Source organism: Callithrix jacchus, chromosome 7, assembly GCF_049354715.1.
Source record: "Callithrix jacchus isolate 240 chromosome 7, calJac240_pri, whole genome shotgun sequence".
Classification (NCBI taxonomy): Eukaryota; Metazoa; Chordata; class Mammalia; order Primates; family Cebidae; genus Callithrix; species Callithrix jacchus.
The window spans coordinates 85,015,788-85,040,724 of record NC_133508.1 but is presented as its reverse complement, the minus strand read 5'-3'; the positions used below and the strand labels follow the sequence as shown (position 1 = coordinate 85,040,724).

The 24,937-nt window shown below is 38.3% G+C and overlaps 1 protein-coding gene across 5 annotated transcripts in view; it reads left to right on the top strand.

The window, feature by feature from the left end:
• Positions 1 to 24,937, top strand: part of SPATA6 (spermatogenesis associated 6) — a 197,143-nt gene that overhangs the window by 155,370 nt on the left and 16,836 nt on the right. For all 5 annotated transcript variants that reach the window (XM_035252998.3, XM_035252996.3, XM_035252995.3 and 2 more), the window contains one exon: positions 16,898 to 16,989. In XM_035252998.3, the coding sequence (XP_035108889.2) occupies positions 16,898 to 16,989 (92 nt within the window). The remainder of the gene's footprint in view (positions 1 to 16,897; positions 16,990 to 24,937) is intronic.

Below are 24,937 nucleotides of genomic sequence, written 5' to 3'. Positions count from 1 at the left end.
GTTGGGTATTTTTTTGTAATTTATTTAAGCACTCCATGTCTTTTGAGTGGACAAGTCAGTTCATTTTCATTCAGTATTGTTATCGATAAGTAAAGGCTTTTCTGCCATTTTTGTTGTTTGTTTCCTGGTTGTTTTGTGGTCTTATCTTCCTTCCTTTCTTCCTATCTTCCTGTTAGTGAAGGAGATTTCCTCTGATCGTGTATTTTAATTTCTTGCTCTTTATTTTTTGTTATGTTGTATGTTTTTAGATTTGAAGTTAACATGAGGCTTAGAAATATGTCGTAACCCTTTGTTTTAAAGTAATGACAACTTAACACTGATTGCATAAATAAACCAGCAAAGAGAAAATGAATAAAAACTCTACACTTTAATTTTATCTCCCACTTTTAAACTTTTTGTTGTTTCTATTTGTATTTTACTTTACTATATCTTGAAAAGTTGTTGTTTTATTATTTCTGACAGGTTCATCTTTTAGTATTTGTCCTGAACATATGAGTAGTTTATATACTATAGTGTTATAATATTGTGTTTTTCTTTGTGCTTACTATTACCAATGGGTTTTATACCTTCAGATGATTTGTTATTACTCATTAGCATCCTTTTCTTTCATACTGAAGAACTCTTTCGCATTTCTCATAGGACAGGTCTGCTGTCGATGAAGTCCCTCAGCTCATGTTTATCTGGGAAAGTTTTTATTTCTCCTTAATGTTTTGCCAGATATACTATTCTACAATAAAAGCTTTTCCACTTTAAATATATATTGCTACTTTCTCCTGGCCTGTAAGATTTCCACTGAGAAGTCGTCTTGCTGCCAGATGTTTTAGAGCTCATTTGTGTGTTACTTGTTTTTCTTGTGCTGCTTTTTCGATCTTTTCTTTATCCTTGGCCTTTGGGAATTGGATTGTAAAATGTCTTGAGGTAGTCTTATTTGGGTTAATCTGCTTGGTATTCTATAACCCTTTTGTACTTGAATACCAATATCTTTATCTGGGTTTTGGAAATTCTCTGTTATTATCCCTTTGGATAAACTTTCTACCCCTATCTCTTTTTCTACCACTTCTTTAAGGCCAAGAACTCTTAGATTTGTCCCTTTGAGACTATTTGAGCAGTGGTGGTGACTGTTGTAGGAGACAAAGGACCTATGAACAGCCTCTGGGGACTGGGTTCTCAGAGAAATGCTGCACTGCAGTGTTAGTCCATAGGTGGGGAAGGGTGGCTGCACTGGGAGCATGACACTGAGGCAGGGGTGCCGTTTTCTGCAGGGAGCAGTAGAAGTGGGAAGTTGTGCCATGCATAGTTTGCCCTCTTCTCCATACTGTGACTGCAGTATCTGTCTTTGGGGCATATGAAAGTGCCTGGCGTTCTTCCTTGGTGGGACGCAGCAGTTGGCACCAGGATACTCAGGGATCACAAGCCTGTGGGATTCCACATGGGCTTGAGCAGTGCCTGTACACAATCTCCAGGTAGCTCACTATGTTAGAGTAGGGGTGCAGGACCAACAGGGCTTTACATTGACTAGCATTAAAAAGTTCTGTGATGGAAGGGTGGAATACCAAGGATCTCTTACTTACCAATCCCTTCCCTGCATTAGTGAACCTTTCCAGTTCTGCGGGGGTCCTGCTTGCAGGACTACCTGACTTCACTCTCTTCTTTCCATGATTACCGTGTCTTCTTTGGTGAATTTCATTATGCTCTCTTAGACAATCTACTTGAAGTGTTAGTATTTCTTTGCTGTTTTGAATGCTCTCCATGAGACAGGCACTCACTAGCCACTTGTAGTTATCTGTCATATTGAATTTTTAGAGCTCTTTATATATTCTTGGTACAAGTCCCTTCTTAGATAATAGGATTTGCAAATATAGTCTTCCATTTGCAGGTGGTCATCTGCCTTCCTAATACTGTGCTTTGAAGCATAAAAGTTTTTTAATTTTGATAAAATTCAACTTTTCTATGATTTCTTTGGTTGCTTTTGCTTTGGATAGCTCAGAAATTGCTTAGTTTAAGGACATGAAAATTTATGCCTATGTTTTCTAATAGTTTTACAATATTGGCCTTTACATTTAGTTCATCGATCAATTTTGACTTTGATTTTTGTATTTTGTGTGAGATAGGGGGCCCAAATTAATTCTTTTTCATATGGAAATCTGGTTGTCCTTGCACCATTTTAAAAAAGATAACTCTTGGCCAGGTGTGGTGTCTCACGCCTGTAATCCCAGCACTTTGGGAGGCTGAGGCAGGCGGATCACAAGGTCAGGAGTTTGAGACCAGCCTGGCCAATATGGTGAAACCCCATCTCTACTAAAAATACAAAAATTAGCCAGGTGTGGTGGTACGCACCTATAGTCCCAGCCACTCAGGAAGCTGAAGCAGAAGAATTGCTTGAACCCAGGAGGCGGAGGTTGCAGTGATCTGAGATTGCAACATTGCATTCCAGCCTGGGTGACAGAGTGAGACTCCATCTCAAAAAAAAAAAAAAAAGTGAACTGTCAACCAACAGAATGGGAAAAAATTTTTGCAGTCTACCCATCTGACAAAGGTTTAATATCCAGAGTCTATAAAGAACTTAAACAAATTTACAAGAAAAAAACACCCCATCAAAAAGTGGGCAAGGTATATGACCAGACACTTTTCAAAAAAAGACATTTATGCAGCCAAGAAACATGAAAAAAAGTTAATCATCACTGGTCATCAGAGAAATGCAAATCAAAGCCACATTGAGATACCATCTCACTCCAGTTAGAATGGTGATCATTAAAAAATCAGGACACAACAGATGCTGGAGAGGATGTGGAGAAGTAGGAAAACTTTTACACTGTTGGCGGGAGTGTAAATTAGTTCAGCCATTGTGGAAGTCAGTGTGGCAATTCTTCAAGGATCTAGAAATAGAAATACCATTTGACTCAGCAATCCCATTACTGGGTGTATACCCAAAGGATTATAAATTTTTCTGTTATAAAGACACATGCACACGTATGTTCATTGCGGTACTTTTTACAATAGCAAAGACTTGGAACCAACCCAAATGCCCATCCGTGATACACTGGATAAAGAAAATGTGGCACATATACACCATGGAATACTTTGTAGCCATAAAAAAGGATGAGTTCGTGTTCTTTGCAGGGACATGGATGAAGCTGGAAACCATCATTCTCAGTAAACTGACACAAGAACAGAAAACCAAACACTACATGTTGAACAATAAAAACACATGGACACAGGGAGAGGAACATCACACACTGGGGCCTGTTGTGGGGTGGGGGAGATAGGGGAGGGATAGCAGGGGGTGGGGAGATTGGGGAAGGATAACATTCCTAATGTAGATGATGGGAGGATGGATGCAGCAAACCACCTCTGTAACAGTCCTGCACGATCTGCACATGTACCCCGGAACTTCAAGTGTAATTTAAAAATTTTTTTTTAAAAAGTAAAAAATAATAAAAAATATTACTTCCCTATTCAGTTCTCTTGGCATCATTATAAAAAAAATCAGTTAACTATAAATGTATGGGTTTATTTCTGGATTCTCAGTTCTATTTCATTCATCTATATATCTATCCTTTTTCTATTATTATACTATTTTGATTATAATAGCTTTTATAGTAAATTTTGATATCAGCAATTGTTAGTCTTCCAACTTTTCTTCTTTTTCAAAAATAACTATCCTAGGTCCTTTGCATTTCTGTGTGAATTTTAGGATAAACTTTCCAATTTTTGCAAGAAAACTGCAGCTGGAATTGTATAGGAATTGTGTTGGCTCTCTAGATCATTTTGGAGACTATTGCTTTCTTAATAATAATTGTTTAAATAAGTTTTGATCTGTTAAGATAGGATTATATTTTATTTTTATAAAATTTTATTTAGGTCATCTTTTATTTATTTAAATATGTTTTGTAGTTCAGTGTTCATTTTAAGCTTTTTAAATCAAGTTTACTCCTAAGTATTTTGTTATTTTTGATGCTATTATACATGGTGTTGTTTCCTTAGTTTTATTTTCAGATTGTTTATTGATTTGATAGTGTTTAGGAATACAATCCATTTTCATATGTTAATCTTATATCCTGCAGTCTTGCTGAACTTATTAGCTCTTATATTTATTTCGTGTGTGTGTGTGTGTGTGTGTGTGTGTGTGTAATATTTTAAATACAGAATCATCTTATCTGCAAGTAGAAATATTTTGATTTCCTTTCTGATCTTGATTTGTTTGATGTCATATTTTTGGCTAATTGTCCTGGATAGTACTTCTAATATAGTATTGAATACAAGTGGGGAGAGTGGCCATCCTTGTTTGATTCCTGACCTTAAGGGAAAGATTTCACTTCTTTACAAATAAGTATGATATTAGCTGTATGTTTTTTATAGATGGCATTTATTATCTTGAGGAAGTTTCCTTTTACTCCTAGTTTGTTGAGTGTCGTTGGTATTTGTCAAATGTTTTCCCTAAGTCTGTTGAGATTATCATTTTGTCCTTTATTAATATGATTTATTACGTTGATTGAATTTCCTATGGGTCAGCCTTATGTGTGAGTCAACCTTGCATTGTTTGGATAATTCTCACTTGGATATGGTGTATAACCCTTTTTATGTCTTGCTTGATTTTGCTTGCTGGTATTTTAGCGAGAAATTTTGCATCCATATTCATAAAATTTATTGGTATTCAGGTTTTTTTCTTGTGTTATCTTTGTATCTTTGCTTTCGGTATCAAAGAAATAATGACTATAGAATGAGTTGGTGAGTGCTTCTTCCTCTTAAATTTTTGGAAAGAAGTTGTAAAGATTTGGTGTTCATTCTTAAATACTAGCTGAATATATCATCATGAAACCATTTGGTTCTGAGCTCTTTGTGTTAAGTGTTTTTGATTACTAATTCAGTGTCTTTCTTTGTTATAGGTATATTCAGATTTCTTGTTTCTTCTTGGGTCTGTTTAAACAGCTTTTATCTTTCTAGTAATTTTTTCTTTTCATTATAGATACAATTGTAGATACTGCTGTAATTATTTTGGTTTACAAGTATTCCATATGTTTTCTTATTATCCTTTTATTTCTATAAGACCTCTAGTAATGTCCCATTTTTCATTCCTGATTTTAGTAATTACAGCCTTGTTGGTCTAACTAAAACATTACCAAATATTTTATGATTTCAGAGAAGTAACTTTGGTTTTCATTGGTTTTATCCAGTTTTCTATTCTTGATTTCATTTATTTCCATTCTAATGTTTATATTTTACTGGTGTTGATTTGGTTTCATGTTCTTTTTTTAGTTTTTGAAGTGAAAGTTTTGGGTTATTGATTCGAGATCTTCTTTTTTTCATGTAGGTGTGTACAGCCATGTTTTTTATTTTTTATTTATTTTTTATTTTTATTTTTATTTTAATTTTTATTGGATTTTAGGTTTTGGGGTACATGAGCAGAGCATGCAAGACAGTTGCGTAGGTACACACATGGCAGTGTGCTTTGCTTTTCTTCTCCCCTTCACCCACATTTGGCATTTCTCCCCAGGCTATCCCTCCCCACCACCCCTCCCACTGGCCCTCCCCTTTTCCCCCCAATAGACCCCAGTGTTTAGGACTCCCCTTTCTGTGTCCATGTGTTCTCATTTTTCATAACCCACCTATGACTGAGAATATGCGGTGTTTCATTTTCTGTTCTTGTGTCAGTTTGCTGAGGATGATGTTCTCCAGATTCATCCATGTCCCTACAAATGACACAAACTCATCATTTCTGATTGCTGCATAATATTCCATGGTGTATATGTGCCACATTTTTCCAATCCAGTCTATTATCAATGGGCATTTGGGTTGATTCCAGGTCTTTGCTATTGTAAACAGTGCTGCAATGAACATTCGTGTACATGTGTCCTTATAGTAGAACGATTTACAGACTTTTGGATATATACCCAGTAATGGGATTGCTGGGTCAAATGGAATTTCTATTTCTAAGGCCTTGAGGAATCGCCACACTGTCTTCCACAATGGTTGAACTAATTTACACTCCCACCAACAGTGTAGAAGTGTTCCTTTTTCTCCACATCCTCTCCAGCATCTGTTGTCTCCAGATTTTTTAATGATCGCCATTCTAACTGGCGTGAGATGGTATCTCAGTGTGGTTTTGATTTGCATCTCTCTGATGACCAGTGACAATGAGCATTTTTTCATATGATTGTTGGCCTCATATATGTCTTCTTTTGTAAAGTATCTGTTCATATCCTTTGCCCACTTTTGAATGGGCTTGTTTGTTTTTTTCCTGTAAATCTGTTTGAGTTCTTTGTAAATTCTGGATATCAGCCCTTTGTCAGATGGGTAAACTGCAAAAATTTTTTCCCATTCTGTTGGTTGCCGATCCACTCTAGTGACTGTTTCTTTTGCCATGCAGAAGCTGTGGAGTTTGATTAGGTCCCATTTGTCTATTTTGGCTTTTGTTGCCAATGCTTTTGGTGTTTTGTTCATGAAGTCCTTGCCTACTCCTATGTCCTGGATAGTTTTGCCTAGATTTCCTTCTAGGATTTTAATGGTGCCAAGTCTTATGTTTAAGTCTTTAATCCATCTGGAGTTAATTTTAGTGTAAGGTGTCAGGAAGAGGTCCAGTTTCTGCTTTCTGCACATGGCTAGCCAGTTTTCCCAACACCATTTGTTAAACATGGAATCCTTTCCCCATTGCTTGTTTTTGTCAGGTTTATCAAAGCTTGTATAGTTGTATGTATGTTGTGTTGCCTCCGGTGCCTCTGTTTTGTTCCATTGGTCTATATCTCTGTTTTGGTACCAGTACCATGCTGTTTTGATTACTGTAGCCTTGTAGTATAGTTTGAAATCCGGTAGTGTGATGCCCCCCGCTGTGTTCTTTTTGCTTAGAATTGACTTGGCTATGTGGGCTCTCTTTTGGTTCCATATGAAGTTCATGGTGGTTTTTTCCAGTTCTGTGAAGAAAGTCAATGGTAGCTTGATGGGGATAGCGTTGATTCTGTAAATTACTTTGGGCAGTATAGCCATTTTCACGATAATTAATTCTTCCTAACCATGAACATGGAATGTTTCTCCATCTGTTTGTGTCCTCTCTGATTTCGTTGAGCAGTGGTTTGTAGTTCTCCTTGAAGAGGTCTCTTACGTTCCTTGTGAGTTGTATTCCAAGGTATTTTATTCTTTTTGTAGCAATTGCGAATGGCAGTTCGCTCTTGATTTGGCTTTCCTTAAGTCTGTTATTGGTGTAGACGAATGCTTGTGATTTTTGCACATTGATTTTATATCCTGAGACTTTGCTGAAGTTGCTTATCAGTTTCAGGAATTTTTGGGCTGAGGCGATGGGGTCTTCTAGGTATACTATCATGTCGTCTGCAAATAGAGACAATTTGGCTTCCACCTTTCCTATTTGAATACCCTTTATTTCTTTTTCTTGCCTGATTGCTCTGGCTAGAACTTCCAGAACTATATTGAATAGGAGTGGTGAAAGAGGGCATCCTTGTCTGGTGCCAGATTTTAAAGGGAATGCTTCCAGTTTTTGCCCATTCAGTATGATATTGGCTGTTGGTTTGTCATAAATAGCTTTTATTACTTTGAGATACGTTCCATCGATACCGAGTTTATTGAGGGTTTTTAGCATAAAGGGCTGTTGAATTTTGTCAAATGCCTTCTCTGCGTCAATTGAGATAATCATGTGGTTTTTGTTTTTGGTTCTGTTTATGTGGTGAATTATGTTGATAGACTTGCGTATGTTGAACCAGCCTTGCATCCCTGGGATGAATCCTACTTGATCATGATGAATAAGTTTTTTGATTTGCTGTTGCAATCGGCTTGCCAATATTTTATTGATGATTTTTGCATCTATGTTCATCATGGATATTGGCCTGAAGTTTTCTTTTCTCGTTGGGTCTCTGCCGGGTTTTGGTATCAGGATGATGTTGGTCTCATAAAATGATTTGGGAAGGCTTTCCTCTTTTTGGATTGTTTGAAATAGTTTTAGAAGGAATGGTACCAGCTCTTCCTTGTGTGTCTGGTAGAATTCGGCTGTGAACCCGTCTGGACCTGGGCTTTTTTTGAGTGGTAGGCTCTTAATTGCTGCCTCGACTTCTGCCCTTGTTATTGGTCTATTCATAGTTTCAGCTTCCTCCTGGTTTAGGCTTGGGAGGACACAGAAGTCCAGGAATTTATCCATTTCTTCCAGGTTTACTAGTTTATGCGCATAGAGTTGTTTGTAATATTCTCTGATGACGGTTTGAATTTCTGTGGAATCTGTGGTGATTTCCCCTTTATCATTTTTTATTGCATCTATTTAGTTATTCTCTCTTTTATTTTTAATCAATCTGGCTAGTGGTCTATTTTGTTGATCTTTTCAAAAAACCAGCTCTTGGGTTTATTGATGTTTTGAAGGGTTTTTCGTGTCTCAATCTCCTTCAGCTCAGCTCTGATCTTAGTTATTTCTTGTCTTCTGCTGGGTTTTGAGTTTTTTTGATCTTGCTCCTCTAGCTCTTTCAATTTTGACGATAGGGTGTCAATTTTGGATCTCTCCATTCTCCTCATATGGGCACTTACTGCTGTATACTTTCCTCTAGAGACTGCTTTAAATGTGTCCCAGAGGTTCTGGCACGTTGTGTCTTCGTTCTCATTGGTTTCGAAGAACTTTATTTCTGCCTTCATTTCGTTGTTTACCCAGTCAACATTCAAGAGCCAGTTGTTCAGTTTCCATGAAGCTGTGCGATTCTGGGTCGGTTTCTGAATTCTGAGTTCTAACTTGATTGCACTATGGTCTGAGAGGCTGTTTGTTATGATTTCAGTTGTTTTGCATTTGTTGAGCAGTGCTTTACTTCCAATTATCTGGTCAATTTTAGAGTTAGGTGTGATGTGGTGCTGAGAAGAATGTGTATTCTGTGGATTTGGTGTGGAGAGTTCTGTAAATGTCTATCAGGTTTGCTTGCTCCAGGTCTGAGTTCAAGCCCTGGATATCCTTGTTGATTTTCTGTCTGGTTGATCTGTCTAGTATTGACAGTGGAGTGTTAACGTCTCCCACTATTATTGTGTGGGAGTCTAAGTCCTTTTGTAAGTCATTAAGAACTTGCCTTATGTATCTGGGTGCTCCTGCATTGGGTCCATATATGTTTAGCTCTTCTTGTTGCATTGATCCTTTTACCATTATGTAATGGCCCTCTTTGTCTCTTTTGATCTTTGTTGCTTTAAATTCTATTTTATCAGAGATGAGAATTGCAACTCCTGCTTTTTTTTTGCTTTCCATTAGCTTGGTAAATCTTCCTCCATCCCTTTATTTTGAGCCTTTGTGTATCCTTGCATGTGAGATGGGTTTCCTGGATACAGCACACTGATGGGTTTTGGATTTTTATCCAATTTGCCAGTCTGTGTCTTTTGATTGGTGCATTTAGTCCATTTACATTTAGGGTTAATATTGTTATGTGTGAATTTGATACTGCCATTTTGATGCTAAGTGGCTGTTTTGCCTGTTAGTTGTTGTAGATTCTTCATTATCTTGAAGCTCTTTAGCATTCAGTGTGATTTTGGAATGGCTGGTACTGGTTGATCCTTTCTATGTGTAGTGCCTCTTTTAGAAGCTCTTGTAAAGCAGGCCTGGTGGTGCCAAAATCTCTGAGTACTTGCTTGTTCGCAAAGGATTTTAGTTTTCCTTCACTTCTGAAGCTCAGTTTGGCTGGATATGAAATTCTGGGTTGAAAGTTCTTTTCTTTAAGAATGTTGAATATTGGCCCCCACTCTCTTCTGGCTTGTAGTGTTTCTGCCGAGAGATCTGCTGTGAGTCTGATGGGCTTCCCTTTGTGGGTGACCTGACCTTTCTCTCTGGCTGCCCTTAATATTCTCTCCTTTATTTCAACCCTGTTGATTCTGACGATTATGTGCCTTGGGGTTGCTCTTCTTGCGGAATATCTTTGTGGTGTTCTCTGTATTTCCTGCAATTGAGTGTTGGCCTGTCTTGCTAGGTGGGGGAAATTTTCCTGGATGATGTCCTGAAGAGTATTTTCCAGCTTGGATTCATTCTCTTCGTCCCCTTCTGGTACACCTATCAAACGTAGGTTAGTTCTTTTCACATAGTCCCACATTTCTTGGAGACTTTGTTCATTCCTTTTTGCGCTTTTTTCTCTGATCTTGGTTTCTCATTTTATTTCATTGAGTTGGTCTTCGACTTCAGATATTCTTTCTTCTGCTTGGTCAATTCGGCTATTGAAACTTGTGTTTGCTTCGCGAAGTTCTTGTATTGTGTTTTTCAGCTCCTTTAATTCATTCATATTCCTCTCTAAGTTATCCATTCTTGTTATCATTTCCTCGAATCTTTTTTCAAATCTTTTCTCAAGGTTCTTAGTTTCTTTGCATTGATTTAATACACGATCTTTTAGCTCACAAAAGTTTCTCATTATGCATCTTCTGAAGTCTAATTCCATCATTTCGTCACAGTCATTCTCCGTCCAGCTTTGTTCCCTTGCTGGTGAGGAGTTTTGGTCCTTTCTAGGAGGCGAGGTGTTCTGGTTTCGGGTGTTTTCCTCCTTTTTGCGCTGGTTTCTTCCCATCTTTGTGGATTTGTCCGCTGGTCGTCTGCGTAGTTGCTGACTTTTCGATTGGGTCTTGTTTGCGGATTCAACGCGAGCTCCAATCCTGGGTTGTTCTCACAGCGCCATCTTGAGTCCTCCTCCCAGCCATGTTTTTCTAGACGCACTACCTCATTTTCATTATCAAGTTTTATATGTTTTGTTTTAATTTAAATTTCTCTCGAAGTATTTTCCAGTGTCCTTGTGATGTTTTATTTGACCTACTGGTCATTTAGTAGTGTATCGTTTGATTTCTACATATTTATAAATTACCCAAACTTTCTTCTGCTGTTATCCTCTAATTTCATTTTATTGTGGCCAGGTAACATATTTTATATGATTCCAGTTCTTTTGAGTTTTTTGAAACTTGTTTTATAGTCTAACGTATTTTCTCTCCTGGAGAATTTTTCATATGCACTTGAAAAGAATATGTATTTTGCTATTGTTGGTGGAATGTTCTATAGATGTTGTTAGGTCTAGTTGATTTATATTGTTGTTTAGGACTTCCATTTACTTGTTGATCTTCTGCCTAATTGTTTTGTTCATTGCTGAAAAATGAAATATCGATGTCTTCAAACTATACACACCCACACATCCTGTTGGTTCTGTTTTCTCCAGAGAATCCTGACTAATACAGCATGAGAGTAAAAAACTCCTTGGGACCACAGTCCTAGGTGGCTGTCACAGGTTTGTAGGCTTTATCTCTGGAAACTCAAGCAAATGCTTCAGCATGAAAAACAGCTGAATATTGGTAGGGACAGTAAATTTTGTGGCATTTTAACTTCACCTAGTCCCATCCCCTGCTCTCTAGCTGCATAGTAGGCTTGATAAAATGACATGCCACATTCTCAGTGAAAACCAAAATTTTGGCAGGCACTGTGAGAGGTAGAATAAAGTTAGGGTTTCTTCAAAGACCATTTCCAGACAATTGTCACCATTTGACCTCTCTGGAGATTGCCTGGAAGACCTCACTTTGAGAGCTCTCCCAGTGCAAAATTTTTGCCATGGAGGTCATTTTTAAAAGAAACAATTGGCCAAGTGCAGTGGCTCACGCCTGTAATCCCAACACTTGGGGAGTCCGAATTAGGCAGATCAAGAGATAGGGATCATTCTGGCCAACATGGTGAAACCCCATCTCTACTAAAATACAAAACATCAGCCAGACTTGGTGCGTGCCTGTAGTCCCAGCTATTTGGCAGTCCGAGGCAGGGGAATCGCTCGAACCTGGGACATGGAGATTACAGTGAGCTTAGATCAATCACGCTACTGCACTTCAGCATGGCAACAGAGCCAGACTCCATCAAGAAGGAAGGAAGGAGGGGAGGGGAGGGAAGGGGAGATTGTTTAACCTCATTGCAAGCAGAAATGGTGGATAGCAGTTGAGTTAAACAATAGACCAATAAAGCTTTGAAAAGCTACCACATATTCCTGGGATTTTAGAAGACCACTCACATTTGTAGGACTGTGCATATGTGCAGGGCTATGTACTTGATTAGAAAAGACAAGAAGGCCCTAAGCTTTCAATTCCAACCTACCTTAAGGCTGTGCATAAACAAGAAGTTAAGGGTTAGGCTAATTGTTAAAAATGTACTCCCAATATACAGAGCCACTCAGCAAATACTGGGAGACTTGATGGTTCTAAGGATTTATAGAAATGTCTGTCCAATCATTACTGATGACAGCTAACAAAATAAAGATATCAGTGATCACCCCCAAAAAAGAATATTGACTTTGCAGAACTAAGAAAATCATGAAACTAAGAACTAGAATAAACAACAATAAACAGTGGAATTGGATAAAAAAGCAATGACTAGAAATTGTCCTTGAGGATCCTACACATTGGACTCAATAGACAAACACTGTCAATCAGTTATGTTAAATATATTTATTCAAGGAACCAAAAGAAAGCATTTCTGAAGAAATAAAGTGTTAGAATTATGTCTCATAAAATATAACATTTCAATCAAAAGTTATAAACTATTTTTTAAATAACCAAATAAAAATTCTGAAGTTTACAAGTACCTTATTCAGAAATGAAAATGTTTTGAAGTGAAAAACTCCAGAAATGAAAAATATATTAGGAGGACTCATTAGCACATTTGAGCAGGCAGAAGAAAATACGATTGGACTTTAAGACAAGTCAAGTAAGGTAATTCAGTGTGAGGAACAGAAATGAAAAAGAATTAAAATAATGAACACATACAATTTGTGGGATATACCATTAAGCATGCCAGCATACCTGTAGTAAGAATTCCAGAAAAAGACAGGGAAAGAAAGGGTCAGAAGGAATATTTGGAGAAATAATGGTCCTTCCCAAATTGAAGAAAAATATTATCTAAGGAGCTCAATAAACTCTTAAGTAGGAAAAACTCAAAGAAATCCACACTTGAGATTCATCATAAACCATAAGACTGAAGCCAGAAGTTAAGCAAGGCATCATGGCAAGTACCTGTAATCCCTAATACTCAGAAGGTTGAAGCGAGAGAGTCAATTGAGCCCAGGAGTTCAAGACTACAGTGAGCTATGGTTTTGCCACTGCATTTCAGGTTAGGTGACAGAGTTAGACCCTAAATCTAGAAAAAAGTGATTAAAAAAAAACCAAAGACAAAAAGATAATCTTAAAAGCAGCAAGAGAGAAGGTATTCATCACATTAATGTGTTCCTCAATAAAATTTTAGACTGGTTTAAATCAGAAGCTATGGAGTCCAAAGTTTCATGATGGCATATTCAGTGTACTGAAAAGAAAAGAACTGTCAACCATGAATATCCAGCAAAACTGTCTTTCAAAAATATAGGATAAATTGGCATTCTCAGATAAAACCAGGTTTATCACTAGTAGATCTGCACTACTAGAAATACTAAAAGGAGTCCTTCAGAATGAAGTGAAAGGACACTAGACAGTAGCTCAGATTCAAAGGAAGAAATAAAGAGCAATGATAATGGTAACTAGGTAAATATAAAAGACTAAATGCAGTTTTCCCTAGTAACTGTTCTATCTGATTTAAAAGATGATCTCACAAAACAATAATTATAAATATATGTTGGTGGGAACATATTATATAAAGATGTAATTGGTGTAAAAATAGCAATTAAAGGGGAGAGATTATAAATACATAACAGCAAAGTTTCCATATCCTGTTGAAATTAAGTTGATATCATCTAAACTTAGATTCTTCTGTATTAAGATGTTATCCTCGTGGAAACTACTAAGAAAATGTCTCAAAAATATCATGCATAGGGAATTAAAAATGAGCACTGGAAAATATCTATCACAAAAGAAGGTAACAATGGAGAAATAGAAGAAAAAAGACATAGAAAATAGCAAAATGGCAAATGTAAATCTTATCTCATAGGTAATTCATGATACTTAAAAAATTAGGGCTGGGCACAGTAGCTCACGCCTGTAATGCCAGCACTTTGAGAGGCTGAGGCAGGCAGATCACAAGGTCAGGAGATCAAGATCATCCTGGCTAAAATGATGAAACCCTATCTCTACTAAAAATATAAAAAATTAGCTGGATGTGGTGGCATGTGCCTGTAGTCCCAGCTACTTGGGAGGCTGAGGCAGGAGAATTGCTTGAAATTGGGAGGCTGAGGTAGATCTCGACTCTGCACTTTAGCCTGGGTGACAGAGTGAAACTTCATCTTAACAAAAAAATTAAACACTCCAATTAGGAGGTAGAATATTGAAGACTGGATAAAAATCATGGTTCAACTATATTTTGTCTACAAGAGATGCACTTTACATTCAAAGGCACAAATAAGTTGAATGTAAAAGGAATCAAAAACATACTATTGAAACAGCATAAGAGAATTGCAATGGCTAAACAAATATTGGACAAATAGACTTTAAGAGAATTTTTTCTTACTAGAGACAAATAAAAATATTTTATAATGTCAACAGGGTCAAATCAAGAGAAAGATATGACCATTACTAATCTACATACACCTAAAAGAGGTCCTAATAATATAAGCAAAACTGATAGAAGGAAGAAATAGATATGCAATGTAATAGAAATGTCAGTATCCCACATTCACCAGTGGACAGAACAGACAGAAGGTAAATAAGGAAATATTCATTCCAGATATGTCACATCCTATTACTTAAAATTTCCAGATTTCAACACAAAATTACAAGATATCAACAAATCAGAGAATAACAATAAATAGTTAATAACTTATAATAAGGTGTAATGTTTGTTGCCTCCTTGTTTTTAAATAACTTGCCCTTTGAAAAAGTACTCTATACAGGGACTCTTACAAAAGATAGGTGCATGTATAGAAAATATATATTATATATATATATATTTATAAAATGTCACAAAATATAGTCTGAACATTTGAAAGGAATAACCTTTAAGCTAATCTGTTCCTTTTTGTTTCTGAGGTCTGAATTCCCCTCTGTGATATCCCTACTTTACAGGAATGGTTTTAGTGGTTGTGTTTTCACTCCCTTTAAGACAGTTATTCTGTTTATTTCTTTTCTTTGCCAAGTCTTTCACACTCACTATGGGCAATTACATTTTCTTTGATAATAGACTAAATGTTCCACTTCATTGACTTCTCAGAATAGGTAAAAATAAGGAACATCTAATAACATACTATTCAAGAAAAAGATCTAATAATAAGAAATGGCTGAAAATAAAAGGACAAATATATACCATTAAAGCATTAATTACAAGAAAGTGGTTATATCTATATGACTAGTAGACCAAAAAAAGTTAAAGGAAAAAAAAGCAGTTATGGAAATAAAGGTTACTTCACAATGATAAAACTGAGAAACTACACTTTGGGAGACCGAGGTGGGTGGATCACGAGGTCAAGAGATCAAGACCATCCTGACCAACACAGTGAAACCCCGTCTCTACTAAACTATAAAAAATTAGCTGGGCATGGTGGCGCGCGTCTGTAGTCCCAGCTGCTTGGGAGGCTGAGGCAGGAGAATTGTTTGAACCTGGGAGGCGGAGTTTGCAGTGAGCGGAGATCGTGCCACTGCACTCCAGCCTGGCGCCTGGTGACAGAACGAGACTGTCTCAAAAAAAAAAACAACTGAGAAACTATAACAATTCTAAATTTGTATGCATATTTTCTGTGATTTTTAAACAAACTCTTATTTATTACATAATGCTCTCCCTAGTTTCATGCCATCAGCAAGTTTTTAAAATCATTTTTCTTTACAATGTGTGTTCAGCTGATTTCTTACATAAAGTGAATGAACCCCTTAATAATAGTAATCCTTATTTGTGTTTACTAGTTCTTTTTGTTATTAGTTCTGTTTATTTCTCTTCTTGTTTGACTAAGGAACACAATGATATTGGCTAGTAGTTGAGAAAGGTATTTGATATTAAATTATATAAAATTACCATCTATATGAACTTAACTGTGAATGATATAGTTAACAAAGCCGTCTCTTCAGAATACTATTTGTAATGCCCTCGTATGTGTCTATTAGAAATTAAGAACAGGCTGCGCATGCAAGGTTGGGGGAACCATATACCTTGCCTTTCATTTTTGCCTTTTCTGGCTTGTTACTGCATTTTGGCTTGTGATTAATAAGTCTAAGTCATTTCCTTTGTAAGTCATAGGTGCATGTTAAAATGCTTGTATCCTTGTGTAAACTACTAAGAAAATATCTCAAAAATACAGTGTTTAGGGAATTAAAATGAACAATGGAAAATTTCCAAAACAAAAGAAGGCAGCAATGGAGAAGTAGAAAATAGACATAGAAAATAGCAAAATGGCAAATGTGAGGAACAGAAAGAAAAAAGTATAAAAATAATGAACACATATGGATTTGTGGGATACCATTAAAAATGCCAACGTACCTATAATAAGAATTCCAGAAAAAGTCGGGGAAAGGGACAGAAGGAATATTTAGAAAAATAATGGTCCTTACCAAATTGAAGAAAATTGTTATCTAAGGAGCTCAATGAACTCTTAAGTAGGATAAACTCGGAGATCCACACTTGAAACTCATCATAAATCATAAGTCTGATAATTTTCTCAAATCCTTATTCCTCAGAATACAGGTACAACCTCTTGAGTTCATATAACAATGTTTATTATTAATTTACATATCTTGACACAGGATTCAGTCCTGTATTTTATGGATTCAAGAGTTATCACTGGTTACCTAGTTTTTGATAAACAATATTAGCAAAAACTATAATAAAACTGTATAGGTTTATTGAAAAGGATAGTAAATCCTCACTTAAACTTTTTTTCCCCAAAGAAACACTAGCATTTAATTCCATTTCTTATAAATTAAATTTATAAGGGAAGGGGGAGAACATTTTCAGAACAAACCTAAGCATTATTTTGGGGACAACGAGGCAATGAATTAATGGAAATCTTTTAAAATTTTTCAGGATGAGAGAGACCTAGAGAAAGATGATGAACTGGAACTGAAAAGAAGTCTTTTATACAGAGACTCTGCCTATGACAGTGACCCCGAGTATAGGTATGAATGAAATATATGTATATCTTTCTCATAATTCTTATAAAAATAACTGTTTCATAATCTGCTGAATTTATGGGAAATTTAAACTCAAAAGGATAATTAGTATATTTTTATTTTTAACTCTAAATTTCTTTTTTTTTTTAAATTTTTTATTGGATTTTAGGTTTTGGGGTACATGAGCAAAGCATGCAAGACAGTTGCGTAGGTACGCACGTGGCAGTGTGCTTTGCTTTGCTTCTCCCCTTCACCCACATTTGGCATTTCTCCCCAGGCTATCCCTCCCCATCTCCCCCTCCCACTGGCCCTCCCCTTTTCCCCCCAATAGACCCCAGTGTTTAGTACTCTCCTTTCTGTGTCCATGTGTTCTCATTTTTCATCACCTGCCTATGAGTGAGAATATGCGGTGTTTCATTTTCTGTTCTTGTGTCAGTTTGCTGAGGATGATGTTCTCCAGATACATCCATGTCCCTACAAACGACACAAACTCATCATTTCTGATTGCTGCATAATATTCCATAGTGTATATGTCCCACATATTTCCAATCCAGTCTATTATCATGGGCATTTGGGTTGATTCCAGGTCTTTGCTATTGTAAACAGTGCTGCAATGAACATTCGTGTACATGTGTCCTTATAGTAGAACGATTTATAGTCCTTTGGATATATACCCAGTAATGGGATTGCTGGGTCAAATGGAATTTCTTTTTCTAAGGCCTTGAGGAATCGCCACACTGTCTTCCACAATGGTTGAACTAATTTACACTCCCACCAACAGTGTAAAAGTGTTCCTTTTTCTCCACATCCTCTCCAGCATCTGTTGTCTCCAGATTTTTTAATGATCGCCATTCTAACTGGCATGAGATGGTATCTCAGTGTGGTTTTGATTTGCATCTCTCTGATGACCAGTGACGATGAGCATTTTTTCATATGATTGTTGGCCTCATATATGTCTTCTTTTGTAAAGTGTCTGTTCATATCCTTCGCCCACTTTTGAATGGGCTTGTTTGTTTTTTTCCTGTAAATCTGTTTGAGTTCTTTGTAAATTCTGGATATCAGCCCTTTGTCAGATGGGTAAACTGCAAAAATTTTTTCCCATTCTGTTGGTTGCCGATTCACTCTAGTGACTGTTTCTTTTGCCGTGCAGAAGCTGCGGAGTTTGATTAGGTCCCATTTGTCTATTTTGGCTTTTGTTGCCAATGCTTTTGGTGTTTTGTTCATGAAGTCCTTGCCTACTCCTATGTCCTGGATAGTTTTGCCTAGATTTCCTTCTAGGGTTTTTATGGTGCCAGGTCTTATGTTTAAGTCTTTAATCCATCTGGAGTTAATTTTAGTGTAAGGTGTCAGGAAGGGGTCCAGTTTCTGCTTTCTGCACATGGCTAGCCAGTTTTCCCAACACCATTTGTTAAACAGGGAATCCTTTCCCCATTGCTGGTTTTTGTCAGGTTTATACAAGATTGTATAGTTGTAGATATGTTGTGTTGCCTCCGGTGCCTCTGTTTTGTTCCATTGGTCTATATCTCTGTTTTGGTACCAGTACCATGCTGTTTTGATTACTGTAGCCTTGTAGTATAGTTTGAAATCCGGTAGTGTGATGCCCCCCGCTGTGTTCTTTTTGCTTAGAATTGACTTGGCTATGTGGGCTCTCTTTTGGTTCCATATGAAGTTCATGGTGGTTTTTTCCAGTTCTGTGAAGAAAGTCAATGGTAGCTTGATGGGGATAGCGTTGATTCTGTAAATTACTTTGGGCAGTATAGCCATTTTCACAATATTAATTCTTCCTAACCATGAACATGGAATGTTTCTCCATCTGTCTGTGTCCTCTCTGATTTCGTTGAGCAGTGGTTTGTAGTTCTCCTTGAAGAGGTCCCTTACGTTCCTTGTGAGTTGTATTCCAAGGTATTTTATTCTTTTTGTAGCAATTGTGAATGGCAGTTCGTTCTTGATTTGGCTTTCTTTAAGTCTGTTGTTGGTGTAGACGAATGCTTGTGATTTTTGCACGTTGATTTTATATCCTGAGACTTTGCTGAAGCTGCTTATCAGTTTCAGGAGTTTTTGGGCTGAGGCGATGGGGTCTTCTAGGTATACTATCATGTCGTCTGCAAATAGAGACAATTTGGCTTCCACCTTTCCTATTTGAATACCCTTTATTTCCTTTTCTTGCCTGATTGCTCTGGCTAGAACTTCCAGTACTACATTGAATAGGAGTGGTGAAAGAGGGCATCCTTGTCTAGTGCCAGATTTCAAAGGGAATGCTTCCAGTTTTTGCCCATTCAGTATGATATTGGCTGTTGGTTTGTCATAAATAGCTTTTATTACTTTGAGATACGTTCCATCGATACCGAGTTTATTGAGGGTTTTTAGCATAAAGGGCTGTTGAATTTTGTCAAATGCCTTCTCTGCGTCAATTGAGATAATCATGTGGTTTTTGTTTTTGGTTCTGTTTATGTGGTGAATTACGTTGATAGACTTGTGTATGTTGAACCAGCCTTGCATCCCCAGGATGAATCCTACTTGATCATGATGAATAAGTTTTTTGATTTGCTGTTGCAATTGGCTTGCCAATATTTTATTGAAGATTTTTGCATCTATGTTCATCATGGATATTGGCCTGAAGTTTTCTTTTCTTGTTGGGTCTCTGCCGGGTTTTGGTATCAGGATGATGTTGGTCTCGTAAAATGATTTGGGAAGGCTTCCCTCTTTTTGGATTGTTTGAAATAGTTTTAGAAGGAATGGTACCAGCTCCTCTTTGTGTGTCTGGTAGAATTCGGCTGTGAATCCGTCAGGACCTGGGCTTTTTTTGAGTGGTAGGCTCTTAATTGCTTCCTCGACTTCTGACCTTGTTATTGGTCTATTCATAGTTTCAGCTTCCTCCTGGTTTAGGCTTGGGAGGACACAGGAGTCCAGGAATTTATCCATTTCTTCCTGGTTTATTAGTTTATGTGCATAGAGTTGTTTATAATATTCTCTAATGATGGTTTGAATTTCTGTGGAATCTGTGGTGATTTCCCCTTTATCATCTTTTATTGCATCTATTTGGTTGTTCTCTCTTTTATTTTTAATCAATCTGGCTAGTGGTCTATTTTGTTGATCTTTTCAAAAAACCAGCTCTTGGATTTATTGATTTTTTGAAGGGTTTTTCGTGTCTCAGTCTCCTTCAGTTCAGCTCTGATCTTAGTTATTTCTTGTCTTCTGCTGGGTTTTGAGTTTTTTTGATCTTGCTCCTCTAGCTCTTTCAATTTTGACGATAGAGTGTCAATTTTGGATCTCTTCATTCTCCTCATATGGGCACTTATTGCTATATACTTTCCTCTAGAGACTGCTTTAAATGTGTCTCAGAGGTTCTGGCATGTTGTGTCTTCATTCTCATTGGTTTCGAAGAACTTCTTTATTTCTGTCTTCATTTCATTGTTTACCCAGTCAACATTCAAGAGCCAGTTGTTCAGTTTCCATGAAGCTGTGCGGTTCTGGGTTGGTTTCTGTATTCTGAGTTCTAGCTTGATTGCACTATGGTCTGAGAGGCTGTTTGTTATGATTTCAGTTGTTTTGCATTTGTTGAGCAGTGCTTTACTTCCAATTATGTGGTCAATTTTAGAGTAGGTGTGATGTGGTGCTGAGAATGTGTATTCTGTGGATTTGGGGTGAAGAGTTCTGTAAATGTCTATCAGGTTTGCTTGCTCCAGGTCTGAGTTCAAGCCCTGGATATCCTTGTTGATTTTCTGTCTGGTTGATCTGTCTAATATTGACAGTGGAGTGTTAACGTCTCCCACTATTATTGTGTGGGAGTCTAAGTCTCTTTGTAAGTCATTAAGAACTTGCCTTATGTATCTGGGTGCTCCTGCATTGGGTCCATATATGTTCAGGATCGTTAGCTCTTCTTGTTGTATCGATCCTTTGACCATTATGTAATGTCCTTCTTTATCTCTTTTGATCTTTGTTGCTTTAAAGTCTATTTTATCAGAGATGAGAATTGCAACTCCTGCTTTTTTTTTCTCTCCATTTGTTTGGTAAATCTTCCTCCATCCCTTTATTTTGAGCCTTTGTGTATCCTTGCCTGTGAGATGGGTTTCCTGGATACAGCACACTGATGGGTTTTGGATTTTTATCCAATTTGCCAGTCTGTGTCTTTTGATTGGTGCATTTAGTCCATTTACATTTAGGGTTAATATTGTTATGTGTGAATTTGATACTGCCATTTTGATGCTAAGTGGCTGTTTTGCCTGTTAGTTGTTGTAGATTCTTCATTATGTTGATGCTCTTTAGCATTTAGTGTGATTTTGGAATGGCTGGTACTGGTTGATCCTTTCTATGTGTAGTGCCTCTTTTAGGAGCTCTTGTAAAGCAGGCCTGGTGGTGCCAAAATCTCTGAGTACTTGCTTGTTCGCAAAGGATTTTATTTTTCCTTCACTTCTGAAGCTCGGTTTGGCTGGATATGAAATTCTGGGTTGAAAGTTCTTTTCTTTAAGAATGTTGAATATTGGCCCCCACTCTCTTCTGGCTTGTAGTGTTTCTGCCGAGAGATCTGCTGTGAGTCTGATGGGCTTCCCTTTGTGGGTGACCCGACCTTTTTCTCTGGCTGCCTTTAGTATTTTCTCCTTTATTTCAACCCTGTTGAATCTGACGATTATGTGCCTTGGGGTTGCTCTTCTTGCGGAATATCTTTGTGGTGTTCTCTGTATTTCCTGTATTTGAGTGTTGGCCTGTCTTGCTTGGTGGGGGAAATTTTCCTGGATGATGTCCTGAAGAGTATTTTCCAGCTTGGATTCATTCTCTTCGTCCTCTTCTGGTACACCTATCAAATGTAGGTCAGGTCTTTTCACATAGTCCCACATTTCTTGGAGACTTTGTTCATTCCTTTTTGTGATTTTTTCTCTAATCTTAGTTTCTCATTTTATTTCATTGAGTTGGTCTTCGACTTCAGATATTCTATCTTCTGCTTGTTCAATTCGGCTATTGAAACTTGTGCATGCTTCGCGAAGTTCTCGTATTGTGTTTTTCAGCTCCTTTAATTCATTCATATTCCTCTCTAAGTTATCCATTCTTGTTATCATTTTCTCATATCTTTTTTCAAGTTCCTTAGTTTCTTTGCATTGATTTAATACATGTTCTTTTAGCTCACAAAAGTTTCTCACTATCCACCTTCTGAAGTCTAATTCCGTCATTTGGTCACAGTCATTCTCCGTCCAGCTTTGTTCCCTTGCTAGTGAGGAGTTTTGGTCCTTTCTAGGAGGCGAGGTGTTCTGGTTTCAGGTGTTTTCCTCCTGTTTTCGCTTGTTTCTTCCCATCTTTGTGCATTTATCCGCTTGTCGTCTGCGTAGTTGCTGACCTTTCGATTGGGTCTCTGAGTGGACACCCAGATTGTTGATGATGAAGTATTTCTGTTACTTGGTTTTCCTTCTACCAGTCTAGCCCCTTCGCTGTACGACTGCTGAGGTCCACTCCAGGCCCTGCTTGTCTGGGGTGCACCTCTAGCAGCTGTGGCACAGTGAGGGATGCTACCAGTTTTTTTTTCTGCTATCTTTGTCCCAGAATGATGCCTGCCAAATGTCAGTCTTTTGGATACAGAGGGGTCAGGGAGCTGCTTGAGGAGACAGTCTGTACTTTATTGGAGCTCAGTTGCTGAGCTGTGATCTCTGTTGTTCATTCAGGACTGTTAGGCTGCTATGTTTGATTCTGCTGCAACAGAGCTCATTAAAAAAACCCTTTTTTTCTCGTATGCTCTGTGTTGGGGCGTTCGGGCTTTATTTTTGGATGTTCGTTGAGGTGTCCTGCCCAGCTAGGAGGCAGACTAGCCACTGTTTGCCTGCCGAGGCTCCGCCCTGCTGTTGTGAGGCTCGCCCTGTTAGGGCAGGCTCTGCTGTTCTGCTGTGGTCTCCGCCACCCCCTGAGGCGGAGTTTCTCTGTTGTAGCGTGTTGCCTCGGCAATGGCAGGCTGCGTCAGCAGTGGGCATGTGTCTCAGTAGGGACGGGTTGCCTCGGCAACGGCTGCCTGCCTCAGCAGTGGGCGTGTATCTCAGTTGGGGCGGGTTGCCTCGGACGCCCCCCCGCCACAGAGCGTCTCAGACTGACTGCACGGGGATTGCTTGAAATCACGGTCTTGTTCGTCCCACTGGGCTAGCCCAAATGCTCTGTCCCTGCAATCCCCTGGGCGGGCCCACTGTCCAAGTCTCGCTCAGTCTCAAGTCCAGCCCTCTCAAGTCTCAGGTTGCTTGCTCAACAGGGCACCCGGACAAGCGCACCCTGTGGGGAGCGATGGGCAGGGCCGGCCGCCACCACCCCGGCTGCCGGCTTCACCAGGCAGAGGCACTGCCAGGCGTCCAGCGTATCCCCTATACTTGGGAATCTCCCCGTTCCGTGGGCAACAAAGATCAGTCTGGAAATTCAGCTCTGACTCACAACTCCACGGACTCAAAGAGAGCTCCAATCCTGGGTTGTTCTCACAGCGCCATCTTGAGTCCTACCCCTAACTCTAAATTTCTATTAAATATTTTAATATGATTGCATTACTGAAACCTATCCATAAAAACAAATATAGTCAGGGCCAGGCGCAGTGGCTCACGCCTATAATCCCAGCACTTTGGGAGGCCAAGGCGGGTAGATCACGAGGTCAAGAGATCGAGACCATCCTGGTCAACATGGTGAAACCCCCGTCTCTACTAAAAATACAAAAAATTAGCTGGGCATGGTGGCGCGTGCCTGTAATCGCAGCTACTTAGGATGCTGAGGCAGGAGAATTGCCTGAACTCAGGAGGCGGAGCTTGTGGTGAGCCGAGATCGCACCATTGCACTCCAGCCTGGGTAACAAGAGGGAAACTCACTCAAAAAAAATAAAAATAAGTATAAATATAGTCAGTTATTGGAGATGCCTTTCATCCTACTTAAGATTTGTCTGCCCTGAAAAGTTACGTATTTCAGAATATATGTATTCTAATATAAAAAAAAAAGTTGGTTGGTGGCTCAAGCCTGTAATCCCAGCACTTTGGGAGGCTGAGGCGGGTGGATCACGAGGTCAAGAGATCGAGACCATCCTGGTCAACATGGTAAAACCCCGTCTCTACTAAAAATACAAAAAATTAGCTGGGCATGGTGGCACGTGCCTGTAGTCCCAGCTACTTGGGAGGCTGAGGTGGGAGAATTGCCTGAAGTGAGCCGAGATTACGCCATTGCACTCCAGCCTGGGTAACGAGCGAAACTCGGTCTCAAAAAAAAAAAAAAAAAGTTGTTATAAGTTTAGACCATGAGCCAACCTTTTTAATAATTGAAGATCAAATTCTGTAAGAGCAAATTCTGTTCTTCTAGCTTAAAATTTGAGAAATGTTAATAATAACATTTATACAAGTTTATCTGAGCAAATCTCAAGACTTTTGAGAGTTCTGTGTCAATTGCCATAAAATAAAGTATTAAAAACTGTAAATTTGGGATTTATACAGCCAAAGGTTCTTTGACTTCTTGGCTTCAATATGCAGTTTTCACTTTCCTGAGATTCCTGAGGAACAAATATAAGAAACAAAGCTCCAGGGATTTCCCGCTCTGGGTTCCCCTCCCAAAACAGCGTGGGAGCTGTCTTCTCTCTCTCTTTCTTTCCGTCAAATAAATCTCTCTCTCTCTCTCTCTCTCTCACACACACACACACACACACACACACACACTCCAAATAATGGAATATTTTTTATTGCTAACTTGGGTTTTGCATTCAAGTCTCTGATCTTTACTCCGGTAAGCTAAGCTAGACCATCTATGAACATGTGAGGACTTTTCCTTTTGCCCTTACACAGAGCATAAGTGGGAGTGTGATCTCCTTTCTCAAAGTTACTGCCTCTCAAACAAGAAGCAATGTGGGCCTCTCTTTAAAGTAAATAGTTTATTGTAGGTAAATTTGAAGAAGTAGCAATCAAAAGAGGAAAAGAGGTACACACCCTGAGGAAGATTATTTTTTTACCTTTTGTTATTC